This window comes from Cetorhinus maximus, chromosome 25, assembly GCF_964194155.1.
Source record: "Cetorhinus maximus chromosome 25, sCetMax3.hap1.1, whole genome shotgun sequence".
In the NCBI taxonomy this organism is placed as follows: domain Eukaryota; kingdom Metazoa; phylum Chordata; class Chondrichthyes; order Lamniformes; family Cetorhinidae; genus Cetorhinus; species Cetorhinus maximus.
In genome coordinates, this window is record NC_135903.1 from 31,939,107 (window position 1) to 31,955,683 (window position 16,577).

Sequence of the window (16,577 nt, forward strand, 5' to 3'; positions counted from 1 at the left end):
AATTTTGCTGTTTATTGTCCAATTTCAAAGTATATTTGATGAATCAATAAGCCAGATACCAAAGGCATTCAGTGCGAATGTCCTAAGCTCATTTGCGTCAGCTTGAAATATCATTACAGCACTCGTTGACTTTGGGTCAATTTTACAAGTCCAAAGATCGCTTTATGGACATAGGCTGTTCTGCTGGCAGTTGTATATAACTGACGCAGTGAGGAGAGTTTCGCCAACAAGTTGAGAAGCGGTAAAGGTAAGAAACGAGAGAAATAGGCAACTCCGCTGGACTCCTTGGTCATTTCTGAACGTGCAGAGAATGGACGCTGGGATGGACCTGCTCCACAGCTCAGGGGTAGAACTGGTGCAGTATCTACAGCTGAATTACAAGGACTCCCAGAGCTGGTTCACTTTTATCTCTTTTGTTGCTGACCTGAGAAACACTTTCTTTGTTTTCTTTCCCATCTGGTTCCACCTGTGTGAAGCAGTGGGCATCAAACTCATCTGGGTGGCAGTCATTGGAGACTGGCTCAACCTCATCTTTAAATGGTAAGTATTTTCTGGCTAACTCCATCAAACGCCTCCGGAGGCCTGAAAGGAATTCGAGGCTTTGATTGTCAGGCAACATAGGGTAGGAAGGACTGAAGTGCAGCATGCATGCGTTGTCACACCTGCCTCCATATTGCCCCTCCAATTTACTCTGTCAGCAGTAAGCCCAAGTTTCATGTTAGAATATTTGTTTTCCCCTTCTCTGTTGCTGACTTACCTTTTGCCAGCTTAAAGCTGGCTCTACCATATCAGTTTCCACATGAAGCTTTCCTCAGCTTTAGTTGTCCATTTCCCATTCTCCGGCCACGTGTGTATCCCACCACACACTAATGTATGCTGACACCTCATATGGTGCATATTTACTAAACTTTTGGAGTAACAGATATAGATTTGTTTAAGTTTCTTGGGCCATGATTGGCATGGATTGAAAGGTTATTATCACTTTTGCAGGTTAAACATTTACTGTATGTTGTGGCAAACTCACAGAATACAGATAGCACTGAGGATCTCTGAGCTTGAAATAACAGTTTCCCCAAAGCGACCGTCTCCTGCTGCCTTCCTCTGAGTTGGAACTTATGTGCAACCATGGGAAGATAGAGCACCTGACCTCCTGACCTCGTTCAATCTGTGCGATCCACAGTGACAGCTGCTACATGCCTTACAGCTCCACTGCTGAGCAGTTACATGGGCAGCCATGAGTCATGTGAAAAGTCAACCAACATCCTCTCCTCCACCACATCAGGAGTTCAGATTGCAAGTCACATGAGGCAGCAAATCTAATTCTCAAATAACAAACAGGATGTTCAAGTTAACGGGATTTCAGCCTGTGGGAGGGGAAGGGGGTCCATTTCAATTTGCATCAACTGACTTTAACAGAGCTCTAACTGCCTCAGAATGGGATCTATTAGTCCCCATGATGAGGCGGGTGCCATTTTGAAAGGGACTGAGCACGAGGCGAGGAGACTGAGGCACTTAAATAAAAGCGAAATACTGCGGATGCTAGAAATCTGAAATAAAAATCGAAACTGCTAGAAACCCACAGCAGGCCTGGCAGCATCTGTGTTCAGAGAAACAAAGTTAAAGTTCCGAATCGAATGTGGCTCTTCCTCAAAGATGCTGTCTCCCACAGATGCTGTCAGGTCTGCTGTATTTCCAGCGCTTTCTGTTTTACTGTTATTATTATAAGCCTGGAGCACTTGCCTGATTCTGATGGCAGCCTGCTTTGGAAATGCAAATTGATGTCTTAAGAGTGCCAGTTACGTTGGAATTGGACAGAGCATGTCCCACGCACCACGGTATTGGAGAGGGGTCCCTATCAGGGAAAAGCCACCAGTTTGATATTAGTTTTGTGGGGCCAGGAGTTAACCGGAATGCTCCTCTGTGCCTCACAAAAATAATCACCACCCCCCACCCACCACCCCTCCCCGTCCCCCACCACCATCCTCCCCTCCCCCCCACTTTAAACTGGCCTGTCTATAATGGGCCCCTTTCTGGAAAATGCTTCATAGCATGCATTCCAAAGGCAGCATCTGCTGGAAAGTGTGCATGTGTGTGGCTGTGCGATAAGGAAAGCTCAGCTCAGCTGTGGCTGTCTTTCACAGACCACCCTGCCAACACCCATGTCTATGCTCATCCAAGGAGGAAAAAGCCCTTGAGCAACAATGCAAGCAAATCCCAGCAAGAGTATCGCCTACCGATGTAAAATATTTTTTCGTATAGACAGTGTCATAAAGTGTCATAATCTTCATAGAAGATTAGAAGGATAGAGCACAGGAGACCATTCAGCCCATTGTCCTTTGCTGGCCATTTGAAACAGCTATCTAATTAGCCCCACTCCCCTGCTCTTTACCCATACTGTAGCTAATGTTTGATTTTCAAGTATATAGCCAACTTTCTTTGGAAAGTTGTTATTGAATTAACTTCCACCGTCTTTTCAGGCAGTGTATTATGGATCGTTAGAACTGGCCCTGTAAAAGGCACCTCTCTTCGTCCCACATCTGAACATTCATCTTCATGTTTGTTTTGCAGGATATTATTTGGCCAGAGACCTTACTGGTGGGTTCGTGAAACATCCTACTACGGCAACTCATCTTTTCCTGTATTAGAGCAATACCCCATCACCTGTGAAACAGGGCCAGGTACTGAGAGGCCAGCATATTTCCAAATAATAGAAACTGTAGATCTTAATAAACCAAAGATTGTATTTTCTTCCGTGTTCCTGATGTAAGCTTGACCCCCAAACCTTGTCCATTTCAGGAAGCCCCTCGGGTCACGCCATGGGATCAGCTGGGGTTTGGTATGTGATGGTGACAGCGTTTCTGACCAGCACACTTCAGAATAAGCAGCATTGCATCCAAAACTGGTGAGTCTTACATCATGGATTTGTTGGTTCGTGAGGTCTGCTATGTCAAGCTAGGGTTAGAAACGGTTAGAAAAAGTCGCTTTACATAAACGCATGATTGACTGAATTTGAATGAGAGCATAGATCAACATGCATAATACAGCTTAGTCACAGTAACCCATGATCAGATGTGGATGATTCGGTGCGTAGGGACCATAAATCTAGAAGTTGGCAAGTGGGATTTAAATGAGGCCCAGGTGTTATAACACCCGAGCTTTCATTTCTGGAGTGGGGGTGAGTTTCTGAAATCTCATCCGCCCAAAGCTGGACAAGAGTTCAAATTGAACTGAGGGATTTAATTAAACACTGATACTCCGTGCTGCTTTGTGCTAAGGTTTCCTTTATGTTACAGGTGTCTTCGTGCTGTCCTTTGGACTGTATTTTGGATGATGCAGGTCTGCGTCTGTGTATCCAGAGTGTTTGTAGCCACTCATTTCCCACACCAGGTCTGTCTGGGGGTCATTTCAGGTCAGTGGCATATTACTTACAGGTCACAGTTTTCTATAAAAGATATTATGGTTCTTTAATATTTCAACTAGCAAGGTATTAGAATTTTATTTTGATAAACTATAAGTACTGGATCATAAATAATGCGAATAGTGCCATGTCATATATAATCTATAATTTAATTTAAGTCTCTATTGTACTATTAAATAAAGACATTTCTAGACATTTGCAGTTGATGGTGATTATATTTTTATGATCAGAATGAATGGAAATTATATACTTCTATCCTGGCTCATGTTCATCGCTGAAAGAGCACCACCGCTACTCTGGCTCACTGCCAGTGTGTTTGGGGCCCGCTCCAAGGATTGTATCACCCACTCCCAGGCCCAACCTCCTGTTATTTTCTGACAACCCCCTGTCCCTCACCCACATCTTCATGTAGTAAGCTGTTGCGAGGCCTTGGTTTGTCACTAGCCTGCAGATCACCAACAGCACTTCAGGGCAAATTTGGTGCTGGCTTTCACCCGATTGGTTTTGCACCCATTTGGAATGCAAGTTGAATTTCTCAGCCACAGAACTTAACACCCATAAAAGCCACAGGAAAAGTATTAACCCAATATAATAGAAACATAATTTGACGTATACAGTCACCAGAAAGAAGTGACCTTGGTGAGAAGTTAACATACATATACAGGTCTGTATTTCTTTTGGGTTTATTTATTAATGTGAGGCTTTGTACTGATTTGAGGAACTTCACTGACTCTCCTCAATGCTAAATGTTGTATTATTTTGTGCTCAGGGATGGTTGTGGCCGAAGTGTTTGGTCGGATTAATGCAATCTACAACGTAACCTTCAAGCAGTACCTGAAGATCACCCTCTCCCTGTTTTCCTTTGCTCTGGGCTTTTATCTGCTGTTGAAAGTGGTGGGAGTGGATCTGCTGTGGTCCGTGGAGAAAGCCCAGAGATGGTGCGCCCGAGCAGAATGGGTCCACATTGACAGCACTCCCTTCGCTGGTCTGGTCAGGAACATGGGAGCCCTGTTTGGATTGGGATTAGCTCTCAACTCCCCCATGTATGCAGAAAGCTGCAAAGGAAAGAGAAGCCAGCAGTTCAACTTCAGACTAAGTTGCATTGTGACGTCCTTGATCATCCTGCACCTGTTTGACTTGGTGAAGCCCCCGACACAGAGAGAATTCCTCTTTTACTTACTGTCTTTCTGTAAAAGTGCTGCAGTGCCTCTGGCGGCCGTGGCATTTGTCCCGTACTGTGTCTCTCAAATTGTAAACCGCGAGGGAAAGAAGCTCCTATAGATTTCTGAAAATGAAATGTTATCACAGGTATTAAGGTGAGTCCTCAGGGGACTCAAAAAAAAAATCAGTCTACATTTAACTGATTCATGTACACAACATAAGAAATGCTGCACAGCTTTCTGCTCAAAACTCAGTTCCACTATATGTTCTTTGAGATAGAGCAGAAGGATCATTAACTCGCCAGAGGTTTCCTGCTGCTGGTTAGCTGATTGACATCTGAGGCAGTAATTTTTTTATTAAGTACCTCTTTAGTATAGGATGAGTGGATCGAGATGTTGACAGGTTTGGGGGTGATATGCTCCACCCTTCCACGTTATAACTTGCCAGAATTCAGACACAGAAAAGCTGCTCACACCAGAGGAGCTGGGGCGGAATTTAAATGGCTGCCCTTTGCTCCACAACCTTGGGCCTCCTCTCCCCTGCCCCCACCCCCCGTCACTTTCCCCGTCGCAAACCTTACCAATTCCCACTTTGTCACTTCTCCAGCTGTTGCAGTGGCTTTCTGATGGCATCAGTTGAAAATGGCAATGGTTCCTACTTCTTCTCATTCTCAATGATGACTTGGGAAATTAGAGAATGGCTCTGCCTATTTTAAAAGAGGATTCAGTCTTATGTCATCCGTGGGTGGTATTCCATTGGTATTAACATTTGGTCAGTGGCTTCACAAATACTTGAATTTTAGACCCTTGAAGCATGGCAAGATCTTGAATTGTTATTTATTTATTTTTAGTGATTGTGTTTTTGTTTCAGGAATGGTATAAAGTATGTGACAAGAATAAAACTAAATTTGAAATAAATGATGACAATTAAGTTTCTTTTCATGGTATAACTTGTAATGTTTGATTTTGTTATTTCATTATTAAAAATTTCCAACAAAGAAATTGACAAATGCTTCTGATCCTTCTGTTTTTTCTATTGTAGAATTAATTTTGTGAATGAATTTGTTTTATTACTTACTATAGCTGGGCAGCAACACAAGCGGTGCAGTGCAAGCAGGGTGGTTAAGTTACCTGGTGTGCACTAAGAATCCACTTAGGCTTTCATTGCCGTATCAATGCAAAGGACAGGAACATTATGCCATGCAATAGGCACATATTATTCTGCTGCTTAGGTTGAGCTATGTCCTTTAAAGCTACACAAGGTCTAATTGTTGTGAACAGGCACATCCTAGGCTCAATAAGAGCTTAGCTACAAGGTCAGAGATGTTTAAAAAAAGCAAGGAATGACTGACATTTTGCACCTACAGCAAAGTTTTATGTTTTAAAATCGACTTTTGAAGTCCCACAGGCTCAAAACATATAAGTGGTGACTGAAGCAATTACTCTTTCCTCTTAGAGCTCTCTTGTTAAAACGAGGACAATTATTTATGGATGCAAGCAAGATTATGCTCCTATTCCTAACCTGTAGTATGTTAGCGTACCATCTCTAGTTGGGGGTTATTCATTTAAGTGCACTATATTTTATAAGGAAGCACTGAACTGTAGCTTTGTCAAGAGAGTTAAGGGTTATATGGGACAGGCAAGAAAGTAGAGTTAAGACCACATTCGGATCAGCCATGATCTTATCGAATGGCAGAGCAGGCTTGATGGACCGCATCAAGATGGACCAGACCTTTTGCCAATGATTTTGAATCTATGACTTCTAATTATTGCTGCATTGCCAGAAGAATTTTTTTTTTCTTTATCCCTATCATACCACTCATCAGCTTGAAAACCTCTATTTGGTCACTGCTTAACCTTCTTTGTTCCAAGGAGAACAGTACCAACTTTTTCAACCTCTTCTCACAACTGAAGCCCCTCATCCCTGGTAATATCCTTGTAAACTTTCCCTGTATTCTTTCTAAGGCGTTTACATCTTTTCTGAAGTGTGGTGTTCAAAATTGCCAACAATTCCCCAGTTGAGGCTTATTTATAAAGTTCCAACAAGGTCTTTTTGCTTTTGTATTTCATTCCTCTATTTATAAACCCAAGTATCCCATATGCTTTGTCAACTTCCTTGCCACTTCTAAGGATTCGTGTATATGGACAACCAGGTCCCTGCTCATCTATACTTTTCAAAATCCAGTCACTTATGGTGTCTGCCTTTCAATATTAGTCCTCCTAATGTTCATCACTTCGCATTTTCTGCATTGAGCTCCATCTGCCTTGCCTCTGCCCACTTCACCATCTGCTTTGTGTCACCCTGACTATTCTCATCATGATTTACTATTATGCCAAGTTTCTTATCATATCATCTGCAAATTTCATAATCCTGCACCCAACAATGAGTCCTTGCCCTTTATAAAAGGTTAAAAAAAAATTAAGCCAGGTTTGAAACTGAAACCAAGTTAACTATAGTTATACATAGTTATATAATTCTCAACTTGGATTTTTTTGACCTTGGATTCACTTTGGTTAAATGACTTTGTATTATTTGGCTATTATTCAGAAGATCAATGCACAAGGTGTCATTGTTCAAGAACATGGATGTCATCGAAAGGCTCTGTGTGACTGGTTAATGTTAATCCTATATGGACTCAATCTTTCTCTGGCCTGTGGGAGGACCACTGCAGCAGTTCAAGCAGTCATCCTACCACCGCCTTCTCAAGGGCAATTAGGGATGGGCAATAATTGCTGGCCATACCAGTGACATCCACATCCTTTGAATGAATAAACATCGTCTCTGAGCTGGCTGCTGATTCCCACAATCTCTTCTACTGAAAAAAAATTAAAGAGGAATGATAAACAGAAGAGAGGTTGTTGCCTGCTCTGCCTTCATGAATTGCGACATTAGGAATTATATTCAAGAAGTTTGCAAAACAGAAGCCAGGCTTGCATTGAAGAGATCAGGACACCAAATGACCTTGTTGTATAACACTCATTTGAATTCTAAGTAATTGTTAATAGCTTCTTAGCAAATGTCCCTGGTAGTCCAACAGTCTAGTAACTTGATGCCAGGGCAAGAATTTTACAAATATTGAGACATAGGTAATTATAAACAATTCACCATTGCATAATTAATAAGACATAATAATTCATTTGCTTATCCTTCAGCATAAAACTATTATACATAGAATGTATTTGCTATGCAGAATTCAGGGATTAAATTAATTGGAATTGTCTATAACTTAGAAAAACAGCTAAGCTGTTTGTAACACAGTCTTTATAAAACCATGGTAAAGGATATTTCCATAGTTTACTACAACACATGGGGGTTGACAGTTGTGTAGTAGTATTGTCACTGGATTAGCAATCCACAGGCTAATGCTACAAGAGTGGCATCAAATCCCACTACAGTGGTTAGTGGAATTTAAATTTAAGATGAGAGTGACTGTCCTTGAAATCATGGCAGCATTTGACTGAGTGTGGCATCAAGAAACCCTGGCAAAACTGGACTCAATGGGAATTAGGGGGAAAAATCTCTGTTGGTTAGAGTCAAACTTAGCCCAAAGGAAGATGGTTGTGATTGTTGGAGGCCAATCATCTCAGTTCCAGGACATCGCTGCAGGAGGTCCTCAGGGCAGTGTCCTCAGTCCAACCATCTTCAGCTGCTTCATCAATGACCCTGCTTCCATCACAAGGTCAGAAGTGGGGATGTTCGCTGATTATTGCACAATATTCAGCATCGTTCGCGACTCCTCAGATACTGAAGCAGTCCATGTCCAAATGCAGCAAGACCTGAACAATATCCAGGCTTGGGCTAACAAGTGGCAAGTAACATTCGCACCAGACAAGTGCCAGGCAATGACCATCTCCAACAAGAGAGAATCTAACCATTGCCCCTTGACATTCAATGGCATTACCATCACTGAATCCCCCACTATCAACATCCTGGGGGTGACCATTAACCAGAAACTGAACTGGACTACCCATATATAAGTACTGTAGCTACAAGGGCAGGTAAGATGCTAGGAATCTTGCGGTGAGTAACTCACCTCCTGACTCCCCAAAGCCTGTCAATCATTTATGAGGCACAAGTCAAGAGTGTGATGGAATACTCTCCACTTGCCTGGATGGGTGCAGCTTCAACAATACTCAAGAAGCTTGATACCATCCAGGACAAAACAGAACCCCTTGATTGGCACCCCTTCCACAAACATTCACTCCCTCCACCACTGACGAACAGTGGCAGCAGTGTGTACCATCTACAAGATGCACTGCAGGAATTCACCAAGCCTCCTTAGGCAGCACCTTCCAAACTCATGACCACTACCATCTAGAAGGACCAGGGCAGCAGATACATGGAAACACCACCACCTGCAAGTTCCCTTCCGAGCCACTCACCATCCTGACTTGGAAACATATTGTCGTTCCTTCACTGTCACTGGGTCAAAATCCTGGAACTCCCTCCCTCACAGCACTGTGCGAGTACCTACACCACAGGAACTGCAGCGGTTCAAGAAGGCAGCTCACCACCACCTTCCCAAGGGCAAATAGGGATGGGCAATAAATGCTGGCCTAGCCAGTGACACCCGTATCCCATAAAATGAGCTTAAAAAATCAGGAATTGAAAGCTTATCTCAGGAACAATGACCATGAAACTATCAGCAGTTGTCCTAAGAACACATCTGATCACTAATGCCCTTTAGGGAAGGAAATCTGCTGTCCTTATTCTGGCCTGCATGTGACTCCAGGCCCACAGCAATGTGGTTGACTCTCAGCTGCCCTCTGAAATGGAGTAGTAAGCCATTCAGTTGTACCAAACTACTACAGAAACACCAGATGGGCTGCAGTGGTTCAAAATGTTGGCTCACCACCATGTTCTCAAGGGCAATAGGGATGGGCAACAAATGCTGGCCTTGCCAAGAATGTCCACAGCCCACAAAAGAATAAAACACACATTTACAAATTCAAGAATTTTAGAAACCCAAAGTCAAATGTTGAAAAATTCCAATTTCTCATCCTAAAATTTAAACCCATATAATTTTGTCCTGACTACATTGTCCTCGTCTGAGCCCTTGGAAGCTATCAGTAAAGGTTTCTTGCATTTTGTAAAGGCTATTCCATTTAAAGGTAACATTTCTCCATACCAATCATTTCACTGTCGGTAATGGGACAGAAATCTTATAACTCATGTCATTCGACCGGTACGGCACTTAAAAGTCCGACCTTGAATTTACACTCAGAGCACATCAAATTGGTCAGGTACAAATGTAATTGTCAAATTAACATTAATGCAATCCAAATGACTTCAATAAAAACTGCCATGTGGAATTACTTAGAAATAACAGCACAGAAGCAGGCTACTAAGCCAAACTCATCACTGCCAGTGTTTCTGAACCATACAAGCCTCCTCCCACCCCATCTAACCCTATCAACATAAGCTTCAACTCCACGCTCCCTCATGTGCTTAGCAAGATTCCACTTAAATGCATTTACAAGTATGAGATAGTGTCATCTCAATACTGCTCTACTTTTGCTTGAGCAGTACTGAGATAATCAGCTGCAAATGTACAACTGAAAGTCAAAGAAAGCGAAAGATATGATTGAGTATTCTTAATCTAAAACATCCATGCAAACAAATGAGATCCAATAGCACCGTGAAGCACTGAGAAGGACAAGATATCCAATATAGTGGGCACATCATCACCTCCACATTCCTCCAAAGTTATATGCGATCCTGATTTGGACTGATATCACTGTTCCTTCATTGTAACTTGATCAATTAAACTCCCCAAGCAGCAGCATTGTGTGAGCACTAGCATTATACATTCAGGAGAAGGTCCACCAGCACCTTCGTGGGACAATTAAGTTTGAGCAATAAATTCAGACTTGCCAGCCTTGTTCACATCCGAAGAATAGATAAATGTGGAGACTCCAATCCCAAAACGAGCTGGGGTAGGACAAGTGAAAGAAGCCTGAATGCCTCAGTAACCATAATGCTGGATGCTTCCTCAGAATCAGCCTATTATGCTTGCAGTATCCCTGTAATAAAACATTGCAGGATCAGTGGCCAGAAATGGCTGAATTTGCCAAGGCACCAGCAAGCCATGAGCAGGCAGTGTTGACTGGATCTGGCAAGATCTGCAGCAAATAAACAGTTTTCACAGCATCCAGGCCTCTAGAGAGCCAGAAACAGAGCTGTCTTATCTGTTTTTAGGCCAGTTGTAGTTGCCATTTAGCAAAGGATTGTCACAGGCAGTGAGAATAAATTGATTGTGACCTCAACCTGTCTCCCTCTCCTTCTAGGAAAAGCTGGCCTATATGGGATGGCTTTGTGAAGTGGCAAACCTTCTGCCCATCCCTAGCGCCCATATCTCATGCAGCATCACCTTCACTTCAGTAGCCGCATTCATTTTAATAAATAGAAATCATTTGGGAGATAGCTGTGCAGCCAATTTCCCAATGTGCTCCAAATTGGGACCTCAAATTCATGAACTTAGCCTGTTCATAAGTACACCAGTCAGAAAGAAGCTGTAAAAAGGGGTAGCTAATATTTTGAGTTCATAACTAATGCAGGGGCTCCACCTGAAGAATCAACCTGTCTCTTCTCTTTATCCTTACCCGCTGTGCGTTTCCAATGTTTTGTGGTTTTTAAAATTCATTTACGGGATGTGGGCTTCGCTGGCTAGGCCAGCATTTATTGCCCATCCAACATGTGCAGTTTCTGTCTGTTTATTACAGCTTTATGTTGCTTTTATTTAGCAATTTTGTTCCAGTCACATAAAATGTGCAGTGAATGCCTGATTGAAATCTATCACTCTTCATGAATAGCCACACAAGCACATTTTAGTGTTCCTAATGCACTCTGAAACTTCACATTGGAAAATTGCACATGTGCAGCTCTTATTGGATGGAAATTCTTTGTCCAGGGGTGTAGAACTGCCTGGCATGCACTTCTGTGAAGTAATTAGGCCCTGAGACTGACAGGGATTGCATTAATTTTGCATTAATTCTATTGCATATAGCCTATGTTGAAACATCTAGGAAGGAATATTCATAAACCAAGGTGTGCTACAGGGAACGTCACCTAATATTTCTCTGGCGCTTGCTTGTCTTTAGAAGGATATCATGGTCATTTGCCACACTGAAAACAAACTAGTTGATCTCCTTAATAACTTCTCTAGATAGGTGTGATTGCATGGATGTAGCTATTTGCATCATAATGATAAATTACATTTCTAGGAATAAACAAACTCATTGCCTCATCAAACATATCTTTTACTGAAAACAGAGATGTAATATTATTACAAGCTGATGTGATTACATTGTTTTTATTGACTACTAGTTACACATATAATTGTTAATTGAGAATAAACTCTGGAAATTACTGCAAATTACCTTACGGTACAAATGTTTAGCTTAACTGCATCAAATTGCTCTCTTCTATTTTAAGGGAATCATAAGTTCATTGAAATTAAAGGGTTAAATCCACCATTAAAATATCAGAGAGGAATTTGTGTAAGTATTCACACAATTACATTGGCCACCTTAATTTTTAGTTTTAAATTTGCCTGTATAATTCAGTGTCAGTGAATCAGCTGGAGTCTGTCCGACATTCAACCTGCTTTTATTTAACAGTATAATGGCCTTTGCAAACAATTGAACTCCAGTAGTGTTAGAGAACAGTGCCCCCTCCTGAAGAGAATAAGTACTGCTTTACCATAGAATGAGGCTGACTTCAAAACGTGGCTCAAAGATGTTGAATTGAACTTGCTTTACAAATTGGTATTTTTTTCCACCATTTTCTCTTCACCCCTTCTAATTTAAGCTGGGGCACAGTACCCCAGCAGCTCGCTCAAGGCTTATATACCCAACAGCTTCTCACATACCTTTGGGATCACCTAATAGGTATAGTTAGCCAAAATCCTAATGGGTTTTCTGTATTATTCAAGCATCATGAAGCAGAATTTTACTGTGTAGCTCAACCAATCTGACATATGGTAGCATCTTGACCTTTTTATGAAGTGGATCTGCAGTTGAAAGCTAAGACTATGACATCCATCAAATTTTATTTGTACTGTTGATGACATGTTGTAGTTACACTCACAAAAGTCAGTACCAGTGGTGAATTGGCAGCTGATGTGTAATCACATTGCCAGATGAAGAATGGAAATCAGACTTTAAAAAGCAAACATATAAATTGTTTTCTTTAATCCCCCTTCAGTTCTCATACAACAATAGTTAGCAGCTGGTTTCAGTTGCATGACATTTGCTTCCCTACATCAGCTTCTTTATCCTGGTGGTGAATATGAAGCAATGGTGATCGTGTAATCAAGTTGCACCAAGGTGTGCTACTTGAGGTCATTCAAAACTCTACTGCCCATGTCTTAACTCGTACCAAGTCCCATTGCCCCTGTGCTTGTTGACTTACATTGGCTCCCGGTCAATGTCTTTTTATCAAATCTTTCCATGCCCTCACCCATCTCTGCGATTCCCTCCTGCCCCACACCCCTCCAAGATATCCTCACTCTTCTAATTCTGGCCTGTTGTGTCTCGAATATTTAGTTACTCCACCATTGGTGGCTGTGCCTTTAGTTGCCTAGGTTATAAATTCTGGAATACCCTCCCTATGCCTCTCCATCTCAATTTCCTCCTTTAAGACACTCCTTAAAATCTACTTTTTTGACCAAGCTTTTGGTCATCTGGCCTAATATCCCTGTGTATGGTTTGGTGTCATACTTTGCTTTATAATGCTTCTGTGAAGTGTCTTGGGACATTTTATTTCATTACAGATGCTATATAAATTTAAGCTAATGCTGCTGTGGTAATGTTGAGCAGCTGCTGAATATCAAAGATGGCAGCTGAAACTCAAATCCCACAGAATTTTTATAAAATGGTCACGGAATTTCAAAGCTCTGTCAAAAAGACTTGATCTGTATATCATATGTCTGATTAGAAACCACCTGAATGGTAAATAAATTAGATTCTTATTACAAGATTGCATCATTCATGACCCACAGGAGTGACCATGGCAGCAGGTATGTCACAACTCTCTAACACTACTTAGCCAAGCATTTCATAATTTCTAGCCAGAAACTCTTGATCAATCAATGTTGTTAACCTATCACCCATAGACGGAAGCATCTTGTTGTGAACAGACTTTTCATTTTACAGCAAACTGTTTAGGAAATAGTTCCTAAACACAGAAAAGTGAAAATGTGTTTTGCATAAAATGAAAGAACTATCGAGCCAATCTGGCTTCATTTCTGCTATTACTTCAATTGGGGTTGTTGGGTTCTTTATGGAAATCACAAGCAGTTGGCCAGAAAATCAGCAATCAAGTTTGATCTGTGCTTTAGTTTTCATCAGTTTCTTAAGATTGACAAAGAAAATCTTTGCATAAAGATGTTTAACAATGTCCATGGAATGGATCCTGACTTAACACAGATGCAACTGTGGAAATGAAAGCATTTTTAAGTTGACTATGTCACTTCATTTTCTCAATGAAAATCCAACCAATCTACAAGATCACCATTTTGCAGAGATTATTTTTCCTCCAGAAAATGGTTGTTCTTGGTATAGTTTCCATAGTACCACCCGATGTAGGACAAGAAACCACAGGTCCAGTCTGCCAAATATAGGCTTTCTAATTAATAGAACTTTTAACCTACAGGTGGCCTTCATGTTAAAGATTGTTTCCCTGCTGTAATATTACCAGTAGTTAAAAAAAAAACACTTTTCACATGTAACAGTGGTAACCAGGCGGGGCCTCGACAGTGATGAGGTCAGTGATTCAAACATGCTACTAATAATGTCACATGACCTCCGATAATGAAGGTCATAACTCAGTTTATACATTTATTAATTCCTTTATAAAATATGATACTGAAGTGACCCATTAATGCATGGAAGAATTAGAATGTTCAACATGGCATTGTTGGCATATGCCAAAGTAATCCAATTTGTGACAGTGTGAGATATGTAGCCCAGGGCATTATTTTTACTAGATGGCATACGTGCAATATAAACAATATAAAAATGTACGAAAAATGAATTTATATAAATGTTTACAAATAGAAAGTCCAACCAACGGTGATATATGATAATTATCTCCCTCTGTGAAGTGTTTTGTAATTCACTCTACGATTCAATCCTTTACTGAGAAGAATCATGGAATTCAATCCCGAAAATACCAGCAATAATCCTGGAAGGATGCGGAAATTCCATGTAGCAAAAATAACATTTGACTTATTCAGTCACTAGAAACCTTTGACCTAATTAAAAACAGCTCTGATTTTGAAATGCAGGTCTCAAAACATTGCAAACGTCCCCAAAGCCCTTTAACAAAAGTGAAATTTCACTTAAGTCAGTCACAAAAACCAATTAGTCAAAATTGATAAAGCTAGCCTCACTTATGGAGACATTTACCAAATCTTAATAACTGGCTCGGACACATCTTCTATTATAAACAAAAATAAAAATACCTGGAAAAACTCAGCAGGTCTGGCAGCATCTGCGGAGAGGAACACAGTTAACGTTTTGCGTCCATATGACTCTTCAACAGTACTAAGTAAAAATAGAAAAGAGGTGAAATATAAGCTGGTTTAAGAGGGGGTGGGACAGGTAGAGCTGGATAGAGGGCCAGTGATAGGTGGAGATTGCCAAAAGATGTCACAGACTAAAGGACAAAGAGGTGTTGACGGTGATGGTATTATCTAAAGAATGTGCTAATTAGATAATATCATCACCTTCAACACCTCTTTACCTATTATCTATGACATCTTTTGATACGGACTCAAAACGTTAACTGTGTTCCTCTCCACAGATGCTGCCGGAGACCTGCTGAGTTTTTCCAGGTATTTTTATTTTTGTTTTGGATTTCCAGCATCTGCAGTTCTTTGCTTACATCTTCTACTATGTTGCGATGATACATCAGCTTGAGCTTGAGCAATTAAAGAAGTTCCCTTGTGTATCAACTTTTCAATTAAGCAATCCACTACATTGAGGCAAGAAGAAGTCAGTTAGTTTGTGAGCTACTGAATGTAAATTTGCTTTCAGCCATAATAGATTTAAGGGTAAATTTTACTAAGTAATTCCAATGATGCTGAGCTTTCTGCATCAGCTGTGCATGTCTAGCATTTAAGCATAGAGGTCACTTAGCCCAGGCAGGATTTCCTGCTCATTAAAATGTGATGGGTAAAGAATCTTGCGGGGTCCCTGCACTTCCAGCACACAATGTTTTGCGTTGTGAGCAGGAATTTTGTGAAATCTGCCCTATTTTTTCCTCATCATTTGATGTTGGATTATTGACTAGTAACAGCCCATATAACAAAGCAATAGCTCATACATAAAGTCAATCCAACCCCAACCTAATGAATGGAGCTGAAGAAATTTCAAGTAGGTCATCAGGGCCTATACAAGTGATTTCTTAACAAAGAGATATACTTTAGGGTTAAGTTGAAAGTGGCAGTCAGTCAGCTGGCTTGCCTTCTCACTCTAATTAAGTCACCTTAACTATCAACAGCTAGTCTTTTCCATAGGTAAAAGCTGGGAGATGGGGTATACAGGAAGCGTATTCTGGTGTACATGCCATGGGGTTGTTCTCACATCCTTCTGCTTTCTGGGAAGAATGGATGTAGACAGCTTCTTGAGAATAAACAGATGGATCATTTTTAAAGTAGTTGACGGGCTTTAAAAAGAAGCCGACACCATTTCCAGCTGTTGCAGTATTGGGAACATCCTCTGCGTGGGGAATGTGGAGAAAGCCAGCTGTAATCCAGGCCACCAGGTCCTGCTCATAAACATGAAGAAAGTAGGAGTATGGTTACCGTTTTGACATAGATAACTTAAAATAAACACTTTTTTTTTTCGTTTCCTTTAATAATGGGGGTGAAATTGGCCTATGTCAGCAGCGCAAAACAAGCTTGGAGTCATCCTGACACAGAAGGAAACCATTCAGTCCATTGAGTCCATGCCATGTGAATCAGCAGTGGGGTCCTTCTTTATGGGGAGAATTT

General features: G+C 41.1%; 2 protein-coding genes across 2 annotated transcripts in view; one reads left to right on the top strand and one right to left on the bottom strand.

The window, feature by feature from the left end:
• Positions 1 to 203: 203 nt before the first annotated feature.
• Positions 204 to 5,588, top strand: LOC144668026 (glucose-6-phosphatase catalytic subunit 1-like). Its single transcript, XM_078529741.1, has 5 exons — positions 204 to 540; positions 2,569 to 2,678; positions 2,797 to 2,902; positions 3,294 to 3,409; positions 4,188 to 5,588. The coding sequence occupies exons 1-5, from the start codon at positions 311 to 313 to the stop codon at positions 4,697 to 4,699; spliced, it is 1,074 nt and encodes a 357-aa protein (XP_078385867.1). The 5' UTR covers positions 204 to 310; the 3' UTR covers positions 4,700 to 5,588.
• A 9,847-nt stretch (positions 5,589 to 15,435) lies between these two features.
• The window catches only part of LOC144668027 (amine oxidase [copper-containing] 3-like), a 39,257-nt gene continuing 38,115 nt past the window's right edge, over positions 15,436 to 16,577 (bottom strand). Inside the window, exon 4 of the mRNA XM_078529742.1 lies at positions 15,436 to 16,351. Within this exon, the coding sequence (XP_078385868.1) occupies positions 16,085 to 16,351 (267 nt within the window). The 3' untranslated portion in view covers positions 15,436 to 16,084. The remainder of the gene's footprint in view (positions 16,352 to 16,577) is intronic.

Coding starts and splice junctions, on each gene's coding strand:
- LOC144668026 (XM_078529741.1), top strand. CDS start 311: ATGGACGCTGGGATGGACCTGCTCCACAGCTCAGGGGTAGAACTGGTG. Junction 2,903..3,293: donor CAGCATTGCATCCAAAACTG/GTGAGTCTTACA, acceptor TTTATGTTACAG/GTGTCTTCGTGCTGTCCTTT. Junction 3,410..4,187: donor CTGTCTGGGGGTCATTTCAG/GTCAGTGGCATA, acceptor TTTTGTGCTCAG/GGATGGTTGTGGCCGAAGTG.